Genomic DNA, 16,813 nt, shown 5'->3' with positions numbered 1-16,813 from the left:
CCTAATATACTAATAGCATCGGTTTTTCATTTCACTAATGCCTATGTAGTGTTGCGGAAAGTAAAATTTGACATAGTGTGTTTACCAAACAATCAGCTAGAACTGAGTTTCTTCTTGTTAATTCCATCGATCCAGTAGCTTTTCTGTTGCATATTTGAATTTCTTAAACGGAGTTCTGCCTCTCACATATATAATTGTTTTTCTCACCGTAAGCTCCGTGTTTTAAAAATTCTCTATGAATTTCAATAAATATATATATTTTTTTCATACTAATGATAGTTCAACTTCAACTGTTGCAGCTCACACTGTTGGCGAGGGCAAGCTATGCTGCTGCTGCCAGAGACCCAACGCAAAGAAGTTTCTTCTTGGAGAAGGAAATGCAACCCGGCACAACCATGAAATATAGCTTAGTTAGAAATATAAATGGGGCATTTCCCCTGCCCCGAAAAATTGCTCAATCGATCCCCTTCTCTTCCGCAAAACTGCCAGAAGTTCTCAACAAATTTTCTATGGAGCCAACGCCCGTGGAAGCTGCTGTAATTCAGGAAACCATTCAAGATTGTGAAAGTGGAACCCTTAATGGAGAGGACAGATATTGCGCCACCTCCTTGGAGTCAATGGCTGACTTCGCCATGTCCAAGCTGGGAAGAAACGTTCAAGCATTCTCGACAGAGGTCGAAAAGGGAGCCACCCTGCAGAAGTAGACAGTAAAGCCTGGCGTGAAGAAGGTGAACGATGGTGGCAATTTCATTTTGTGTCACAAGCTGACCGATGAGAATCCTGTCTTCTTTTGCCACACATTTGGACAAACTAGGGCTTATGTGGTGCCTCTAAAGGGTGCTGACAGGACGACCGCTAGCGCTGCCACCTGGACACATCTGCATGGAACCCCAAGAATCATCCCTTAGAGCACTTCCACTTAGCCCTTGCACACGGAAGTGGAGCCCTAGGGCAGGTACTATTCATGTTAATAGTGTCGCCTAGGGCAAAAAAATTGTGTTTCCAGCAATGCAAGGCTTGCCATGGCAAATACTATTCATTTTTTTGTTTTTCACAACTTTGTTTACTTAAACAATTAATTTGGATAATATTTTCGGATAAGATTTTTGGGTTCCTATGTGTCAATACTATTCATATCGGATCAGATTTTCGGTTTCAAATTTCAGATAAATTTCAGATAAATTTCAAATTTCAGATACATTTCAAAATTCAAATTTCAGATAAATTTCAAATTTCAAATTTCAGATACATTTCAAAATTCAAATTCAGATAAATTTCAAATTTCAAATTTCAGATACATTTCAAAATTCAAATTCCAGATAAATTTCAAATTTCAAATTTCATGTGAATTTCAAATTTCAGATAAGATTTTCACCCTCTAAAATTGCGCCACGTGTCATCTCTATCTGCCTAAATTTTTCTATAAATGCAGAGGCTTAGCTCATACCTCACACCATATCTTCTCTACATCTTCATTTCTCATATTTTAGATTTCATTTCTCATATTTTAGATTTCATTCTCTATTCTCAATGTCAGACGACATGGAAGAGGTTTTAGAGAGGCAAGAGCGAGAAAGGCGAGCAAGAATGTGTAGAAGAGCTGCAAGCAAAAGGGCGCAGAGAGAACTAGATGAGCAACTTGGTGTGGCCATTGCTTTGCTGGAGGAAGAAAACCAGAGTCGTCGTGGTTCACGAGAAGGCCGGGCACCGAATGTGGACAGACATAGACATTCTCGGGGTAAGAATCTTATGGAAGATTATTTTATCCCACAATCTCTGTACTCTGATGTTCATTTTCGAGCAAGATATAGAATGCAACCCCATCTTTTCAATAAAGTCATGCATGATATTTGCAATTATGATGACTACTTTGTTCAAAAGAAAAATTGTGCTGGAGATTTGGGGCTGCTTCCCGAGCAAAAGCTCACAGCTGTGATACGAATGTTGGCGTATGGGTCATCTGCTGATCAGGTGGATGAGATTGCCCGGATGGGGAAGTCCACTATTTTGGAGAGCTTGGTGCGATTTTGTGATGCAGTGGAAAATCTGTACACCAGGGACTACCTCCGCAGACCTACGCCCAGGACATGCAACGCTTCTACAAAAAGCTGAGTCTCGTGGATTTCTGGAATGATTGGTAGCATTGACTGCATGCACTGGCAATGGAAAAATTGTCCATCTGCTTGGCAAGGGGATTATGGGAATCGGAAAGGGCAAAAAGCATCATCCTCGAAGCAGTTGCTGGTTTTGATACATGGGTTTGGCACGCCTTCTTTGGAGTTGCCGGCTCTCAAAATGATTTGAACGTCCTGGGTCAATCCCCGGTGTTCAATGATGTTTTGAGAGGTGAAGGCCCAACTATTACATATCAAATTAATAATACCGTCTACCAGAACGGGTATTATCTAGCTGATGGTATCTACCCGAGGTGGACAACATTTGTGAAAACAATTCCACATCCCCGATCCCACAAGGAAATTTTTTTTGCTGCCTATCAAGAGGGGTACAGAAAAGATGTGGAGAGGTGCTTTGGTATCCTTCAAGCCCGATGGGCAATTATCAGGGGAGCGGCACGTCTATTTGATGAGGAGGTGCTTAGGAGTATAATGATGACTTGTATCATCCTCCACAATATGATTGTGGAAGATGAGTATGATTACGATGCTGCTGAAGATGAGTATGAACCAGATCCAATGAACACCGCCTTAACACGAATTTATGAAAAACCTATGGGGCCAAATGGAGAACCAGTGCAACATGATCCATTAGTTAGAGACGATAGTTTCATGCATCGGATGATTGAGCGCTACACGGAGATGCAATCGTCATATATTCATGAACACCGTCAAATGGACTTGATGGAGCATTTGTGGGCGGTGAAAGGCAATGAAGGACAATAAAGTAAAGTGAAGATGTGTTTTTAATGTATTATGTTTATGTTGTATTTTTAGTTATGCTTTGTTGTTTTTTTATGCTTTAGTTGTGGTTTGTTTATTTGTTATGCTTTGATTGTGGTTTGTTTATTTTTTATGCTTTGGTTGTGGGTTGCTTTTTATGTATGGAATGTTTTGAATAAAAAGGAATGTTGTTGAATATTTTCTTCATTCACTAAAAGAAAATGAATACAACTCATAAAATAAAATACATGAATTACAACTACTTTTTTAAACAAAACAAATAATACAATGAAATGAAAGGCAAGCAAACTAACTTAATGGTACAATGAAATGAAAGGCAAGCAAACTAACTTAATGGTTTTGATCATTTAACCAATCCGTGTTGCTAGGTCCATCGTCACGAAAAAGTCTTCGTCTCATAACATCCCTTCGTTCTAACTTCCAATATTGTTTTGTTTCGGGGGACATATGGGTTGTATCCATAGCCATGGTTTCCCGATCATTTTTTTCAATCTTTCCTTGGCGTACATACTCCCTTTCTTTTGCATATTCTACTTCCATTGCTCTATCGTGCTCTTGTTGTTTCATATCCATTTCAATTCTCATGGCTTGCATATTTGAAAGCTCCTCCAAATATTTAGATGTATTCTTGGTAGAATTACTCACTCTCTTCGCCTTCGCCGCCTTCCTCCCAATAGGCCTCGGCTCTTTTTCGATAGGTGAGTCTTGACTCATCGGGGAATCCATAGGTGAATCCGATGTCGGTGTCTCATGGATTGGCATCTCGTTCAACACTATCGTTGTACCCGTTAGAATAATTTGGAATCTCTTACAATTCTTCACCACCTCCCAACATAGGGTATGGTTGAAACTTTTTTTCCCTTGCCCAGTAGCACCAAAAAACATTTGTGCTTGCATAATCTATATATAAAAAAAAAAAAATGTAGGGCAATAAACTTTATAAAATATTGGCAATGCAACAAGTAAAACAAAAAATTAATGGAAACACAAGAAACTTTAAAACATATTAAAAAATAATGGAAACACAAGAAACTTTAAAAAATATTGGCAATGCAACAAGTATAAAAATAAAAATAAAAAAATGAAATACAAGAAACTAAAAAAAATATTAGCAATTCAACAAGTATTAAAAAAATTAATGGAAACTCAAGAAACTTTAACCATTTATTAGAAATGCAAAACAAAATATAAATATTGCAAGAAACATTCATATTAATATTGGAAATACAAGAAATATTAACATAATATATAAATTGCAAGAAACATTTAAATAAAATATAATATGACATAGAAATTAATAAAGAAAAAATTACAAATAATTTACCTCCTTTGCTAAGGTTTTGCCCGCTTCTATGGTTGTTCATCGCTTTTGTCAAGGCATCTCTCCACTTTCCCAACTCTTTATTAAGAATTTTCCACCTACTAGATAATGCTTTATCCGTGGGTCAACCAATTACCCTTTCACAAAATTCATGATGAATTTTTTCCACATATGACATAATTTGATCTCATTGCCCGTTACGGGACAATGACTAACTTGGAGCCAAGCCTCACACAAGCTAATATCTTCCGTCATGCTCCATGCTCCACCGGTTTCACTAGAAGAACCCATAACTTGAAAGAGAAAAAAACAACTTGAAAGAGAGAAAAAAACAACTTGAAAGTGAAAAAATTTGACTACAAAGTGAAAAATAGTAGAATGAGAAGAAAATGTATGAAGAGTTGGTGTTAAAAGTGAAGAGTATTGGTTGGTATTTATAGAAAAAAAATTCAGTATTTTTTAAATTTTTTCGATTTTTTCGATTTTTTTGCCAAAAATTGCGCGTTGGATTCTGAAAAACCAATCGAGCGCCTAGGGAGCTTCCACGTGTCATAGAGCCGTTGGGGGTTCTGTTTGATTTTTATTCGAAAAATGGCTGCCGTTGGATAAGTTTAAAAGCGGTCGGATGGCCCAATGAGCGACACGTGTAATCCTACCGTTGGGCGGAGCCTTTAGTAGCGCGCGTCAAATTTTTTTTAATACACGCCCGGCGTTAAAAAAATTAAACAGCTTGCTACGGCGTCGGCTCGGCCAGCGAATTTGGCAGGGGCTCGGAGCTCACCTTCCCGGGCTTGCCCAGGTTCGTGGGCTCCACTTTGTTTGCCCGGGCAGATTATTGCTGCTGGAAACATGTTTTTGGGTTTGCCCCAACCCCCTTGGGCCCTCTGGTGGCAATGCTCTTACAAGAGGTCAAAGTTAAGCCAGGAACCGTCCTGTGTGTCATTATCTTCCCCAGGGTCATCTTGCTTGGGTTCCAAAATAGAAATAAATGTCCCCTTAACCTTTGAGATTCTAATTTCTAATTGTAAAAGAATCCCATAAATAAGAAGCAATAAGAATGCCCTAAGAATATGGGGTTGTTTTCCTCTTTTTTTTTTTTTTTTTTATAAAAAATAAAATAAAATTGAATTTTCTATAAATAAAATCCGATTTTTTTTTTTTTCAATAAGTAAAACCCAGTGACTAGGATTCAACCAAGCAAGTTGTTTGGCAAAAAATAGAAAAAAAAAGGTAAGTTTGGAAATGGTGGACCCTTTGTGGTTCTAGTTGTAAGAAGAATCCCATAAATAAAAGATAGAATGCCATAAGGTTGTGATTGATTTATGGGAAAGGAGGCGCCTAAGAACTAGTTGTTAATGTCTGAGAGGCCTTCATTAGAGAAATAATTAACAGTTAGACTATAATTAACTTAAAATCCTGGCATTGCCCCTTCGATCATCACCTAATATTCTTTGGAACACATCTTGACCAGTCTATATGGATCAAGCACAACAGCTTTATATTGATTTTAATCGGCCATGAAAAGGTCGCAAAGAGCCCCCCATGTTCTTCCAACTTTCAATTGACATGCAGAGGAAGTGGAAATTAAATGTTCTCTTAAGCATGACTTAAGCATGACAACTAAGCATGACTTAAGCATGACAACTAATGTAATATTAAATTTCGGACCAATGCATGCTTTCCATTTTCCCATAAAAAAAGAAGAAAACAAAAACTTCAGGCCACTGCATGCTCTCCCTCTTTCCCATAAAAAAGAAAGAAAAACAAAATTTCTAGCCACTGGAACTCCTACACCTAATCACGACATGTATTTCAGTTGAGGTCCCTGTACTATAAAGCTTGAAGTCCCTATACACCTAATCACATCTTGATCTGAGTTTCTTCTTGTCAATTCCAGTAGCTTTTCTGTTGCATTCTTAAATGGAGATCTGTTTCTCACACATAATTGCTTTTCTCACCGTAAGCTTGTGATTTGAATATTCTCTACGATTTTATTTGAACCTTATAATTATTAGTTTCAAATTTTATTTTTTTCCATACCAATGATAGTTCAACTTCAAATGTTGCAGCTGACACTGGTGGCAAGGGCAAGCTATGCTGCTGCTGCCAGAGACACCACCTCAACTTTACCACCTCAACTTCACTACTGGAACTCCGTCTTGCCAGGCACATCAATGCCAAAAGCTCTCAGTGAACTCGTCCAACCTGGTATGTGTTTCTATTTACACATACCATGCTCTAGAGTGCCAAAAGCTCATCTTCCAACATTCTACTTATAAGCTAGCTTCTTCAATAACATGTCCATCATTTATGTTGCCCATTAATACTGCAGACTCAGTTGAGCCACCCAAGAACTTTGTCGGTTACAACCAGCACGGTGTCGAGGACAGAACTCTCTCCGTCTACACCCAAGACGACGATACGCACCTCAAAGACCCAACCCAAAGAATTTTCTTCTTGGAGATGGAAATAAAACCTGGCACAACCATGAAATATAGCTTGGGTAGAAATATAGCAGGGGAAACTTTCCTGCCCCGCAAAACTGCAGAATCGATCCCCTTCTCATCCGCCAAACTGCCAGAGATTCTCAACAAATTTTCTATGAAGCCGGGGTCTGTGGAAGCCGCTGTAATTCAGGAAACCATTCAAGATTGTGAAAGTGAAGTCCTTAGAGGAGAAGACAGATACTGCGCCACCTCCTTGGAGTCGATGGTTGATTTTGCCATGTCCAAGCTGGGAAGAAACGTTCAAGCAATCTCGACAGAGGTCGAAAAGGGAGCCACCCTGCAGAACTACACAGTAAAGCCAGGCGTGAAGAACGTGAACGAAGGTGGCAATTTCGTTTTGTGTCACAAGCTGACCTACGCGTATGCTGTCTTCTTTTGCCACACCTTTGGACAAACTAGGGCTTATGCGGTGCCTCTGCAAGGTGCTGACGGAACTACCGCTAACGCAGTAGCAATCTGCCACCTGGACACATCTGCATGGAACCCCCAGAATCATCCCTTACAAGAGGTCAAAGTTAAGCCAGGAACCGTCCCGGTCTGCCATTATCTTCCCCAGGGTCATATTGCTTGGGTTCCAAACTAGAAAGAAATATCGTACCCTTTGTCTTTGTGGTTCTAATTGTAAAAGGAATCCCATAAGAATGGGCTAGCTACTATTGTATCCGCTCTAATATAAATAAAAATCAATTAGAATGCCCTATAAAAATGTGGAGTTTAGCCATCGCGATTGGTTGGAGATAGTAAAACAGTATTATCCCAATTCAAGTGTTTCTCAATTTTAGCATACGGCAAGAAATTTATTTAAGTATTTTTATTTTTGTGTGTGTCAAAAGTTAGGAAGGGAAAAGGGAAAAACTCACACACGCATACCACAGGAGTTTGAACTTAAGACTACTTGAAAGCACACCAAAAACCTGGGTCAATCCAACTAACACCCCATTGGTATTTAAATATTGTTCAATTGACAAATATGAAAATCCTTCTAGTATATTACATGTAAGAGAACATAAATACTAGCTTATGAAGGAGCCAACGGGGCCTAGCCCGCTTGTATTAAACAAAAAAACAAAACAAAAAGAAGAAGAAGCTTATAAAGGTAAATAGTCCGATATAACAATTTCAGGTTTTCACGCAAAAGAAAATTGTACAGTAAAAATAAACAAAAATCAATGATAGTAAAAGCATCTACAATCATGCTCTCTATTTTTTAGTTAAAATTTAGCTAAAAACATATAAAATATATTTTAGGAGCTCTCTATAAATAAACTTTTAACTCCAATCAAACTGTCTAGTTTAAGAAGTCATAAATGCTATAACTATTTTTTAATAGGTTCATCTCTATATAAAAAAATATAAAAAAAAAACAATTAGCATTAATTATGATTTCCACCACCACATCCGTAACTGATTTAAGTGTATTATTAATGAAAACTCCTAATATAAGCAATGTGTCTTCTAATATAATTAACAAGCATTAATGAAAGTTCCTAATTTAAGTGATGCATGCTTTCTATTTTAATTAAATTTTGTTAGAGACTTATCATTTAAAAACCTAAATCGTCATAATTCATAACCCAACTTCTTTCCATGGAAATATTAACCACAAATATAAAGTGAAGTTCCCTGAATATATGAAATATTTATCATCAGAACATTTTGAAAAGAAAAGCTGCAAATTGACTAGAAAACATGTCCGAGAACATTTCAGGCCTTAATAGAGGGGCCGTTTTGTGAGAATATATGTTTATTAATAATCACAGCATGCAAATTATGTTATTTATAAATCAAACAAGTTGAGAGGTTACCTTGATATACACAAACCCATGGAATCGGCATGAACCATATGATAGCAGAAGAGTTGGTTAGAATTTTTTTAAAAAAAAACTTAGAAAGATGAGAGATTACCCACTGAAATCGATAAGGTTACCTCATGATGCAGAGTGTAGTGAGACTTGCTACACAAACCCATGGAATCGGCATGAACCATGATAGCAAAAGACTGGTGAGGCTGGTTCAAGTGAAAATCGATTACGTGCATTTGAAAACCATAACAGGGGTTGGTCAGAACTTTAAAAACTTAGAAAGATGACCAAAGTACCCGTGAAATCGATAAGCTTACCTCACAGTTTGTAGGGTTTTGCAACTTTGTCGAAGGTCGATAAATTTGAGAAAGCAATCCGTGCTTAATGAGAGAGCTAAATCAAAAGAGATGAGAGTTTTGCACTGAGGAGAAAGTGAGATAGAAACTGAATTTAGAGTAAAAGAGGAAGGGGGACCAAAAGGGAAATTAGGAGGATTGGCACGTGAAAGATTAGTAAATGCGTGTCGAGGTGGAGAAGGTCTTGACTCTTGGTGCCGCGGTTCGATCAAGCTATACATGCTAGGGTCTCACAAGAAAAGGGATCCTCTGGATTTGGGGTGGAATCATGTAAGGCCGGGTGAAACCCCAATATATGAGTCTTCCTTTTTAGTGAATGGTCGAAGTGTGATTATCACATCAGATTGCACAATCAAAGGCTTTCTGTCAAAATGGGACTGTCACATTAGACTACGTCTATCAAAGACTTTCTTGTCAAAATGAGACTATATCGCATTAAACTGCGCCGTCAAAAACTTTCTTGTCAAAATGGAACTATCTGTGACAATATAGTAAGCGTAAATGTAAACAAAATTTGTTATGTATAAGTTTTTATTGTCAAAATGCGACGCGTTAATTGAAATATATATATATAAATATATGTATATTAATAAGATGTGCTAATTCTGGATGCTTGAGAATGAGAAAATTCTCAATAGGGTAATTCCATGAGCAAAGATAGAATTGTATGTATGAGATGGCCAAACCGATATTGAAGATTTAAAATAAAATAAAAATCAATCTTACAATAGTAAATAATATACAGACAAAAATGGGAAAGTTTAAAAAGTTTGTCCTCAATTTCATGTATCAAAGTGGAAGAGTCTATAGAAATCTCGTTTTTTTGGCAAGGTTGTTATTTTCATTTATTTGTTTGCTCTTATGCATAGGTAGATTGTTAGAATTCATATTTTTTCCAAATCTGTTACGGATGTGGTGGTGGATGTGACTGCGGTGGTGCTTCTTCAGGTGGTGGTGATAAAGTTCGTTTAGACTCATGTGTTGTTTTAGGGTTTTGATTATGTTGGATTTGTGGGCTTTGTTTGGGTTTGTGGTTAATTTGGTGATGTCGGCTAGTAATTTTAGTGCGGCTTTTGTCCGCGTTAGTTTTGCTTTTAGCATTTTAGTTTGTTGCCCTCTTGGGATGCACTTTAGATGTCTTGTGATGTCTTTGATTGTACCATTGAAGTTTATCTAATAAAATTTCTCTTCGATTAAAAAAATAATTTAAAAAACTAGATTGTCCTAAGGGTGGGCAAAAGACCAACCAATCGAAACCAGTTAGATCATTGTCCTTCAGTTTTTACACACAAAAAAGTGTAATCTTTGATAGAGCAAAACTAAAACGCAATTTTTATTGTTACAATTCAATTTGCCCTACTTTTGGACCTCCAAAACTGAACCAAAGTATCTATATTAATTTTTTGTGTTAATGACAGTTTAATACCATGTGATTGCACTTGTTTATTTGCACACACTCAAATAGCTTCTTTCACAAGTGTAGATAACATTTAAAATTCCTTAAATTACCCCAACTTAAACAAAAATGCTGCTACAATCCAATTTAATAAAATAAGTATGAAGTACTAGTAGTTCATTGAATACTTAACAAATTTGAAAATAAAAATTAAAAACACTCTTAACGATATTATCCCACTATTATCAATTATTGTAAGTTTAGGGTTGTTTGATAATTATTTCAATTTTAGTTTTTAGATTTTATTCTCTGTGCTAGAATATAGAGGAAAATGAGAGTGAAAATGGAAGTGATGATGAGATTAAAAGGGAGGATGAAAGCTGCCCATAATTATAGGGTAAAAATACAAAAGACTCGTAGCTCAAGTGACAAGAACATTTACTCGTGCACCTCATGTCCTAATATTGAATCTCCCCTCCATTTGTAAACCTGAGAAAATAAAAAATAAAAAACAACTCGCCAGAAAATGACTTGCTCACAAACCAGTCATACAATGAGTAAATTAATGTCTATTATAACTTTTTCTCTTTCTCAGGACCCACATAAACCATAATTCTATTATCTTCCTCTTTCTCAGGACCCACATAAAGAAACAAAAGTAATAATTTTTCCTAGAAACAGTCCAGTACGATTGTCTATTTCTCTGCAGTTCTTCGGGACAACAAAATTTTGGGTTTTCCAAGTCTCAAGTCATAGGTGTGTACCTTACTTTTTGGTTTAAGATCAGCTTATTTGATTACCATGTGAGCTTGAATGCACATATTTTTAGTGGATGCATGCCTTTTTTTTTCCTATCCAAAAAAAAAAAAAAAAAAAACATGCTTTCTTTCTGATGGTTTTGATTCAAAGCTTTTGAAGCAGTTCTTAGTTGTTTTAGTGCTAATTGTGAAGTAAGTTTTTTGGATAGCAAAACACATAATTCAGTAGTTGGTTGACAGACACAAATTGTTTGGGATTATAGAGGCCCCATAACTTTTCCCTTTATTTCCTTCTGAAATGTCCATTATAAAATTGCAATGGATGTTCATCCAGTTCTGTAGATTCTAAGTAAAATCTATAGCCCTTTCCTTGTAGTTTCCGATGTTTATGTCGTATCATCTAGGATGGATTGTTCGAAACTCGAAAGCTGTGATTGATCAATGTGTATGTTCCCAGGATAAATGGCCTCCGAACCTGTCAATGTGAATGAGTTCCGAGAATTGGCTAGGCAAGTTCTTCCAAAAATGTACTATGATTTGAAGAGTACTCAGTTGAGATTTGCTTTCAGACACTGCTAGTTTTAACCTGCTCTTTATATTTACCACAGGAAAGGTCGCCACTGCTAGAGCAGCAGCAGCATGCAACACCATAATGGTATAATTGTAACATGTATTGAGCTAATACATGTGTAGTTAGGTTTTTGAATTGTTGTATTTTTCATTGTAGGTTTTATCCAACATATCTACGTGCACTGTGGAGGACGTTGCTTCCAGATGCAATGCTTGCTCCCAGACTTGGTCGAAGAGAGGCAGACATAAAGAATAGGTTCATGTCATCTCATTTTGCTTGTGTTCTGTTTCTCCATGCCATGGAATTTATTGGTTTTGAAGTGTGATATAACTTGCTTTATGCCATGAAAGAAACTTTTATGTGTAACATCATATGAAATGTTGTTTTGTTAACACTCTCATGTGGTGGATTGACTTATGCATCTCATTGGAAACATGACTGTGACAACTTCTGCAGAATGGTTGCACCTCAGTTGAAGAACTTTGAAGGCATTTTATCAACTGACGTAAACTCTGTGAGTGTAATTGTTTAGTTGTGAATAGGTATTATGTATTATTTTCTCGTAATATCATGTTCTATTTGTACTTTAAAATGTTTAACTTGTTAAGCCTAGAAAGTGAGATGCTGCGCATCACTGCCTCTAAGTAAATTAATCAGGTTATTTAGGTTTTCCATAATCCATTCTACTTATTATTCACCAGCTATTAGTGGAAATATGACACTTGTTCCAAATTATGCACAATCCTGTTACAGATTCTTGAGAACGTGGTCGAGACGTGTATTGTTTATTAACTAATTTTTCTTTTCACTATTTGATAATTTTTTAACAAACTAATCCAAAGAGTAAATCTTGTGCATTGTGATTATTCACAACATGAATGTCTGTGTGCTGATTGAAATAAGTTTTGCTTGTCAGTTGTATGATCCAAGTGAAAGTACATGTTTATCTATGTGGATGATACTAACTCTGCATGATGAAGGATCGAAAGTGGAAGCTTTTGTCAAAGAGACGTTTGATGCTTCTTTGTGCTGGGAGGTATGAATCAGATGAGTCTTCTCATTACACAGTCATATGATTCGGTGTTCTATGCTACAGATCCTTTTACTCTAAGGCTAATTTTTTTTTTTTTTTTAATTTCTGTTTTTGGGATTACACTATGAAGATGCATGATTTATACAGACTTTACTCAGTTGTAAGTATGTAACTTTCTGCAGAGATTGAGGCTATAAGACATCCATTAAAGTGAAGTTTTATACTCATTTCTGGGCCTGTGTTCTACCTGGTTTCTTTGTTGAATTATAAGTTCTTAAGCTGACTTATTAGTTAGTTAAAACAGTTTTTCGTTTCCTTTAATTTTACAAGCCAAGTGTAAAGATCCTATTGGATGTCTAAATGAATGGCTGAGATCACCTTGTGATGTAAGGGATCCAGCTACTGTGCCTAACGGTTATATTCCCTCACTCCAAGTGCGTGAGGCTGAGAGATTGAATAGAAATGAAAATTCCTCTGCTGCACGTATAGCAGAGCAGTTTTTGCCAGTCTCTCTCTTCTCGTTCCTTCTCTCCTTCGTCACTCTCCATTCACACACTCAAAACACTAACATTCTTTTCCTCTTAAATTTTTAGTTATTGCGTCGCGTATGCATGCAGGACATAGAGTGGTTGAAATCTATTACAAACTTGCCAATTCTGATCAAGGGAGTACTCACTCATGAAGTTGGTAAGATGAACTGATCAAGGCTCCAAATGATCGTATCTTTATCTTTACGTCTTGTAAGTATTAACTCATAAAGGGAAAGATCAATTTGCGTAAAAAGGAAAAGGTCTCGTAAATGTTAACTTCTCCCGGTATTCAAGGCATGATGATCAGTCAAAATAATCGACTCGGTGAAATACATTGGATTGACACTTGAAGTCAAATTTGGCATTAGCCCTTCTGAATAGGTGTTCTTCTTTCTACCATTTCAGCAAGAAAGGCTGTGGAAGTAGGTGTTGCTGGGATAGTTGTCTCCAACCATGGAGTCCACCAACTAGATTATACTCCTACCACCATTTCTGTCCTGGAAGAGGTAGAACTCTATTTCTAATTCATAGTTTTCTGGTGTAACCTGTAAGCAAAAACATGGCCTAACTTACGCATGGCTAAGCTTGTATAAAACCGAAATAGGATCTGAAGAAAAAAGGAGTCTTTAAAAGAAACTCTCCCATTGGAAAAGTTGTAAGAATGTTCAATCATATACGTCTGTAATGTTCTCAGGAAGTCGATGCTGTTGGAGGAAAAGTTCCTGTTCTGCTTGATGGAGGAGTAAGGCGAGGAACAGATGTGTTCAAGGCATTAGCCTTGGGTGCACAAGCTGTCCTTGTAAGATATCTATATCTATTCAAGCTGCCCTTCTGATATGAACCCTTAAACTGCTTGTATTGTTTTGGATTTTCTTATTGAAATACAGGCTAATGTTGCTGCAGGTTGGAAGGCCTGTAATCTATGGCCTTGCAGCAAACGGAGAACACCGCGTGAGACGGGTTATCGAAATGCTGAAAGATGAGTTTGAGCTCACTATGGCCCTCTGTGGCTGCCCTGGTGTTATGGATATTACCAGGAGCCATGTGAGAACAGAATGTGATTCCATGCTTTGATCTGTTTTAGAAGCATCAGAATGAAATTATGCAGAGAGATGGATGAAATGAGAATGAGGCCATCAATTATTTGGGAAACTGCTTCAATTAACAGCTATTGGAATTCATCTTGTTTTTTCTTCTCTCTCATATTGTAATTCAACTTCATTAAACGGCAGGTTAAATTTATTTTTACTATGGAAGTGATAGCATTACATGTGTTTACTTGTCACCGGAGAGAACATCTTTCGGAAGTCAATTTCCTATGCAAGGTGTGATCAGCCTTTCACACCGATACATTCAAGGTGCTAGGCAGAGGACACCGCCGCGATTTCATCCTAATAGTAAGGAGTAGCCGCCAGGGAGTTGGGCGCCACCTAGCCCGCCTAGCGCCCGCCTAGCCCGCCTAGCACCCACCTAGCCCACCTAGCCCGCCTAGTGCCCGCCTAGACGGAGGACACCGCCGCGATTTCATCCTAATAGTAAGGAGTAGCCGCCAGGGAGTCGGGAGCCGCCTAGCCCCCGCCTAGGCCACCTGGGCTAGTCTGGGATGGCGTTTTGCCGTTGAGGCGTTGACGCTTAAGGTGGCACTGAGGCGCTGCATGAAGAAAGAGAGAGAGAGAGAGAGAGAGAGAGAGAGAGAGAGATGAAGTCGAAACAACGAGAGGAAGGAGTGCAGGCCACGCTGGGAAGAAGAAGACATCTACCCTAATTTTTAATATAACTAACGGGTTGGGTTTTGTAAAATGGGCTTAAAGGCTTAAACATTGTATTAAAATGGCCCTATATTTATAATAAATAAAAAAAGTAAACTTTTTTTAGCAGTTTTTTAAATATCAAGGATACATATAACGTCATCCGTCATTAAAGACTTTCTTATAAAAGTGAGAGTGTCACATCGACTACGCTCCAAAAAATTTCTAGTTAAAGTAGTGTAATAGCATAATTATGACATGTGTTAAAATTTAATGATTATGTTTTGTTTCTTTTAACATATCACATTTTTTACTGGATTGGTTTGTCATACTATTATGCTATGTTATATATAAATTTTTGTCGTCGAAGCGTGTGACGCAGGGCAGTGTGTGTGGGGGAGCCAAATCATAATAGAGCGGAACCCAAAGCATTTGACCTTTCCAAGTGCTCAAACTTAAGCTAGGAATCACTCCGATCCCATCTGTCAGTTCCTTCATATAGTCTGGTTTCCAAGCCAGAAATCTACATTATTTCAAACCAATCAGCTCTACATATGATCACCTTAATGTAAAAAGTTTGAAATTAAATCGATCCGCTCCATTACTTATTGTTACTATGTAATTCAACCTATACTCGTACAGCATGTTATTGCCAAAAAATTCCAAGTAAAAATTAACCACACATAATTAAGGAAAACAAAATATATAAATAATCGCATTTAAACAAGAAAAAACTTACATGAATTTTCTAAAAATCTATCTCGCGGGTTTAAAACAGGGGCAGCTTTGTAGGGGCAGAGACGTATTATTTATAATCACAACATGAAATTTATTTCGTTTAATCAAACAAGTTGATAGGTTACCTTGCCACCCAAACCCATGGAATCGGCGTAATCATGAAGAGTGATGTGGTGAGGCTGGTTCAAAAGAAAATCGATTTTCAAGCATTTGAAAACCATAACAGGGGTTGGTCAGAATTTTAAAAACCAAATTAGAAAGATGACAAAGTTACCATGTGAATCCGATAAATAGAAAGAGATGAAAGTTTTGCTCTGAGGGGAAAGTGAAATGAAAGTTTTGCGTGCAGGGGAAAGAGAGAGAGATATCGAGTGTGAATTGGCATGTGAAAGATTAGGAAATGGGTGTCAAGGTCAAGGTGTAGAGGGTCTTGCTTGGCAGTCCGATATCATCACAAGTGCAATACCATTCTATAATTTCTCTTCACAAGAAAATGAATTCTTTGTATTTGAAGTGGAATTAGGGTAATTGGGGTGGAACCAAAATACTAGGAGTCCTCATTTTTATGAGAATATTTTCACGGGTGACGTAATCAGAACATGTCAAGCAAGATTGTCTTGTCAAAGTTGGAGTGTCACAAGATAGGGGATCCTCTAGATTGGAGGTGAGATCAATATCGTGTTGGGTAATTTTCTTTATTTGTGAAAATAATCGCACAAATGACATGATTAAATAGCATCATGAAAGACTTTCTCATCAAAGTGGGACTGTCACATACTATAAAGATGATACATGTTAAAATTTAATGATTAGTTTTTATTTATTGAACATCACATATTTAGTTAGCTTGTTTTGTCATGATATCTTGCTACGTATCAGTTTTTGTCATCAAATATGATGTGTTATTTCAAATTATTTTATAATAATAAAAAAGTAAGTAAATTTAGGTTTTAGCCAAAAAAAAAAATTTCACTTTTAGAAAAAGCCAAAGCTTTTTAGAAAAAAACATAAAAACCTCTCAACTTTCAAATCAAAGACATGCAAATGTAAAGGATTCCTTAGGAAATCCAAAAATAAATAAAGGTAATTTTGTCTATTTTTGCTTATTTTACAAAATTTCTCTTTTTGTGTCTAT

At 37.0% G+C, this 16,813-nt stretch overlaps 1 protein-coding gene and 2 pseudogenes across 2 annotated transcripts; all 3 read left to right on the top strand.

Moving 5' to 3' along the window:
* The first annotated feature begins 272 nt into the window (after positions 1 to 272).
* LOC103320163 (BURP domain-containing protein 6-like) lies at positions 273 to 908 on the top strand (annotated as a pseudogene).
* A 5,144-nt stretch (positions 909 to 6,052) lies between these two features.
* LOC103320162 (BURP domain-containing protein 6-like) lies at positions 6,053 to 7,477 on the top strand. Its single transcript, XM_089046435.1, has 3 exons — positions 6,053 to 6,198; positions 6,309 to 6,447; positions 6,572 to 7,477. Exons 1-3 carry the CDS (start codon positions 6,160 to 6,162, stop codon positions 7,327 to 7,329), a joined length of 936 nt encoding a protein of 311 aa, XP_088902561.1. The 5' UTR covers positions 6,053 to 6,159; the 3' UTR covers positions 7,330 to 7,477.
* Positions 7,478 to 11,520: 4,043 nt separating this feature from the next.
* Positions 11,521 to 14,418, top strand: LOC103320165 (peroxisomal (S)-2-hydroxyacid oxidase GLO4-like; annotated as a pseudogene). Its single transcript, XR_016124334.1, has 8 exons — positions 11,521 to 11,713; positions 11,786 to 11,884; positions 12,086 to 12,142; positions 12,602 to 12,665; positions 13,280 to 13,349; positions 13,598 to 13,698; positions 13,887 to 13,991; positions 14,096 to 14,418. The product of XR_016124334.1 is annotated as a peroxisomal (S)-2-hydroxyacid oxidase GLO4-like (transcript).
* The last annotated feature ends 2,395 nt before the right edge of the window (positions 14,419 to 16,813 follow it).

Source organism: Prunus mume, linkage group LG2 (genome assembly GCF_029339155.1).
Source record: "Prunus mume cultivar Tortuosa linkage group LG2, ASM2933915v1, whole genome shotgun sequence".
Classification (NCBI taxonomy): Eukaryota; Viridiplantae; Streptophyta; class Magnoliopsida; order Rosales; family Rosaceae; genus Prunus; species Prunus mume.
Note: the sequence above shows the minus strand (reverse complement) of the source record. Positions and strands in the feature narration are given on the sequence as shown.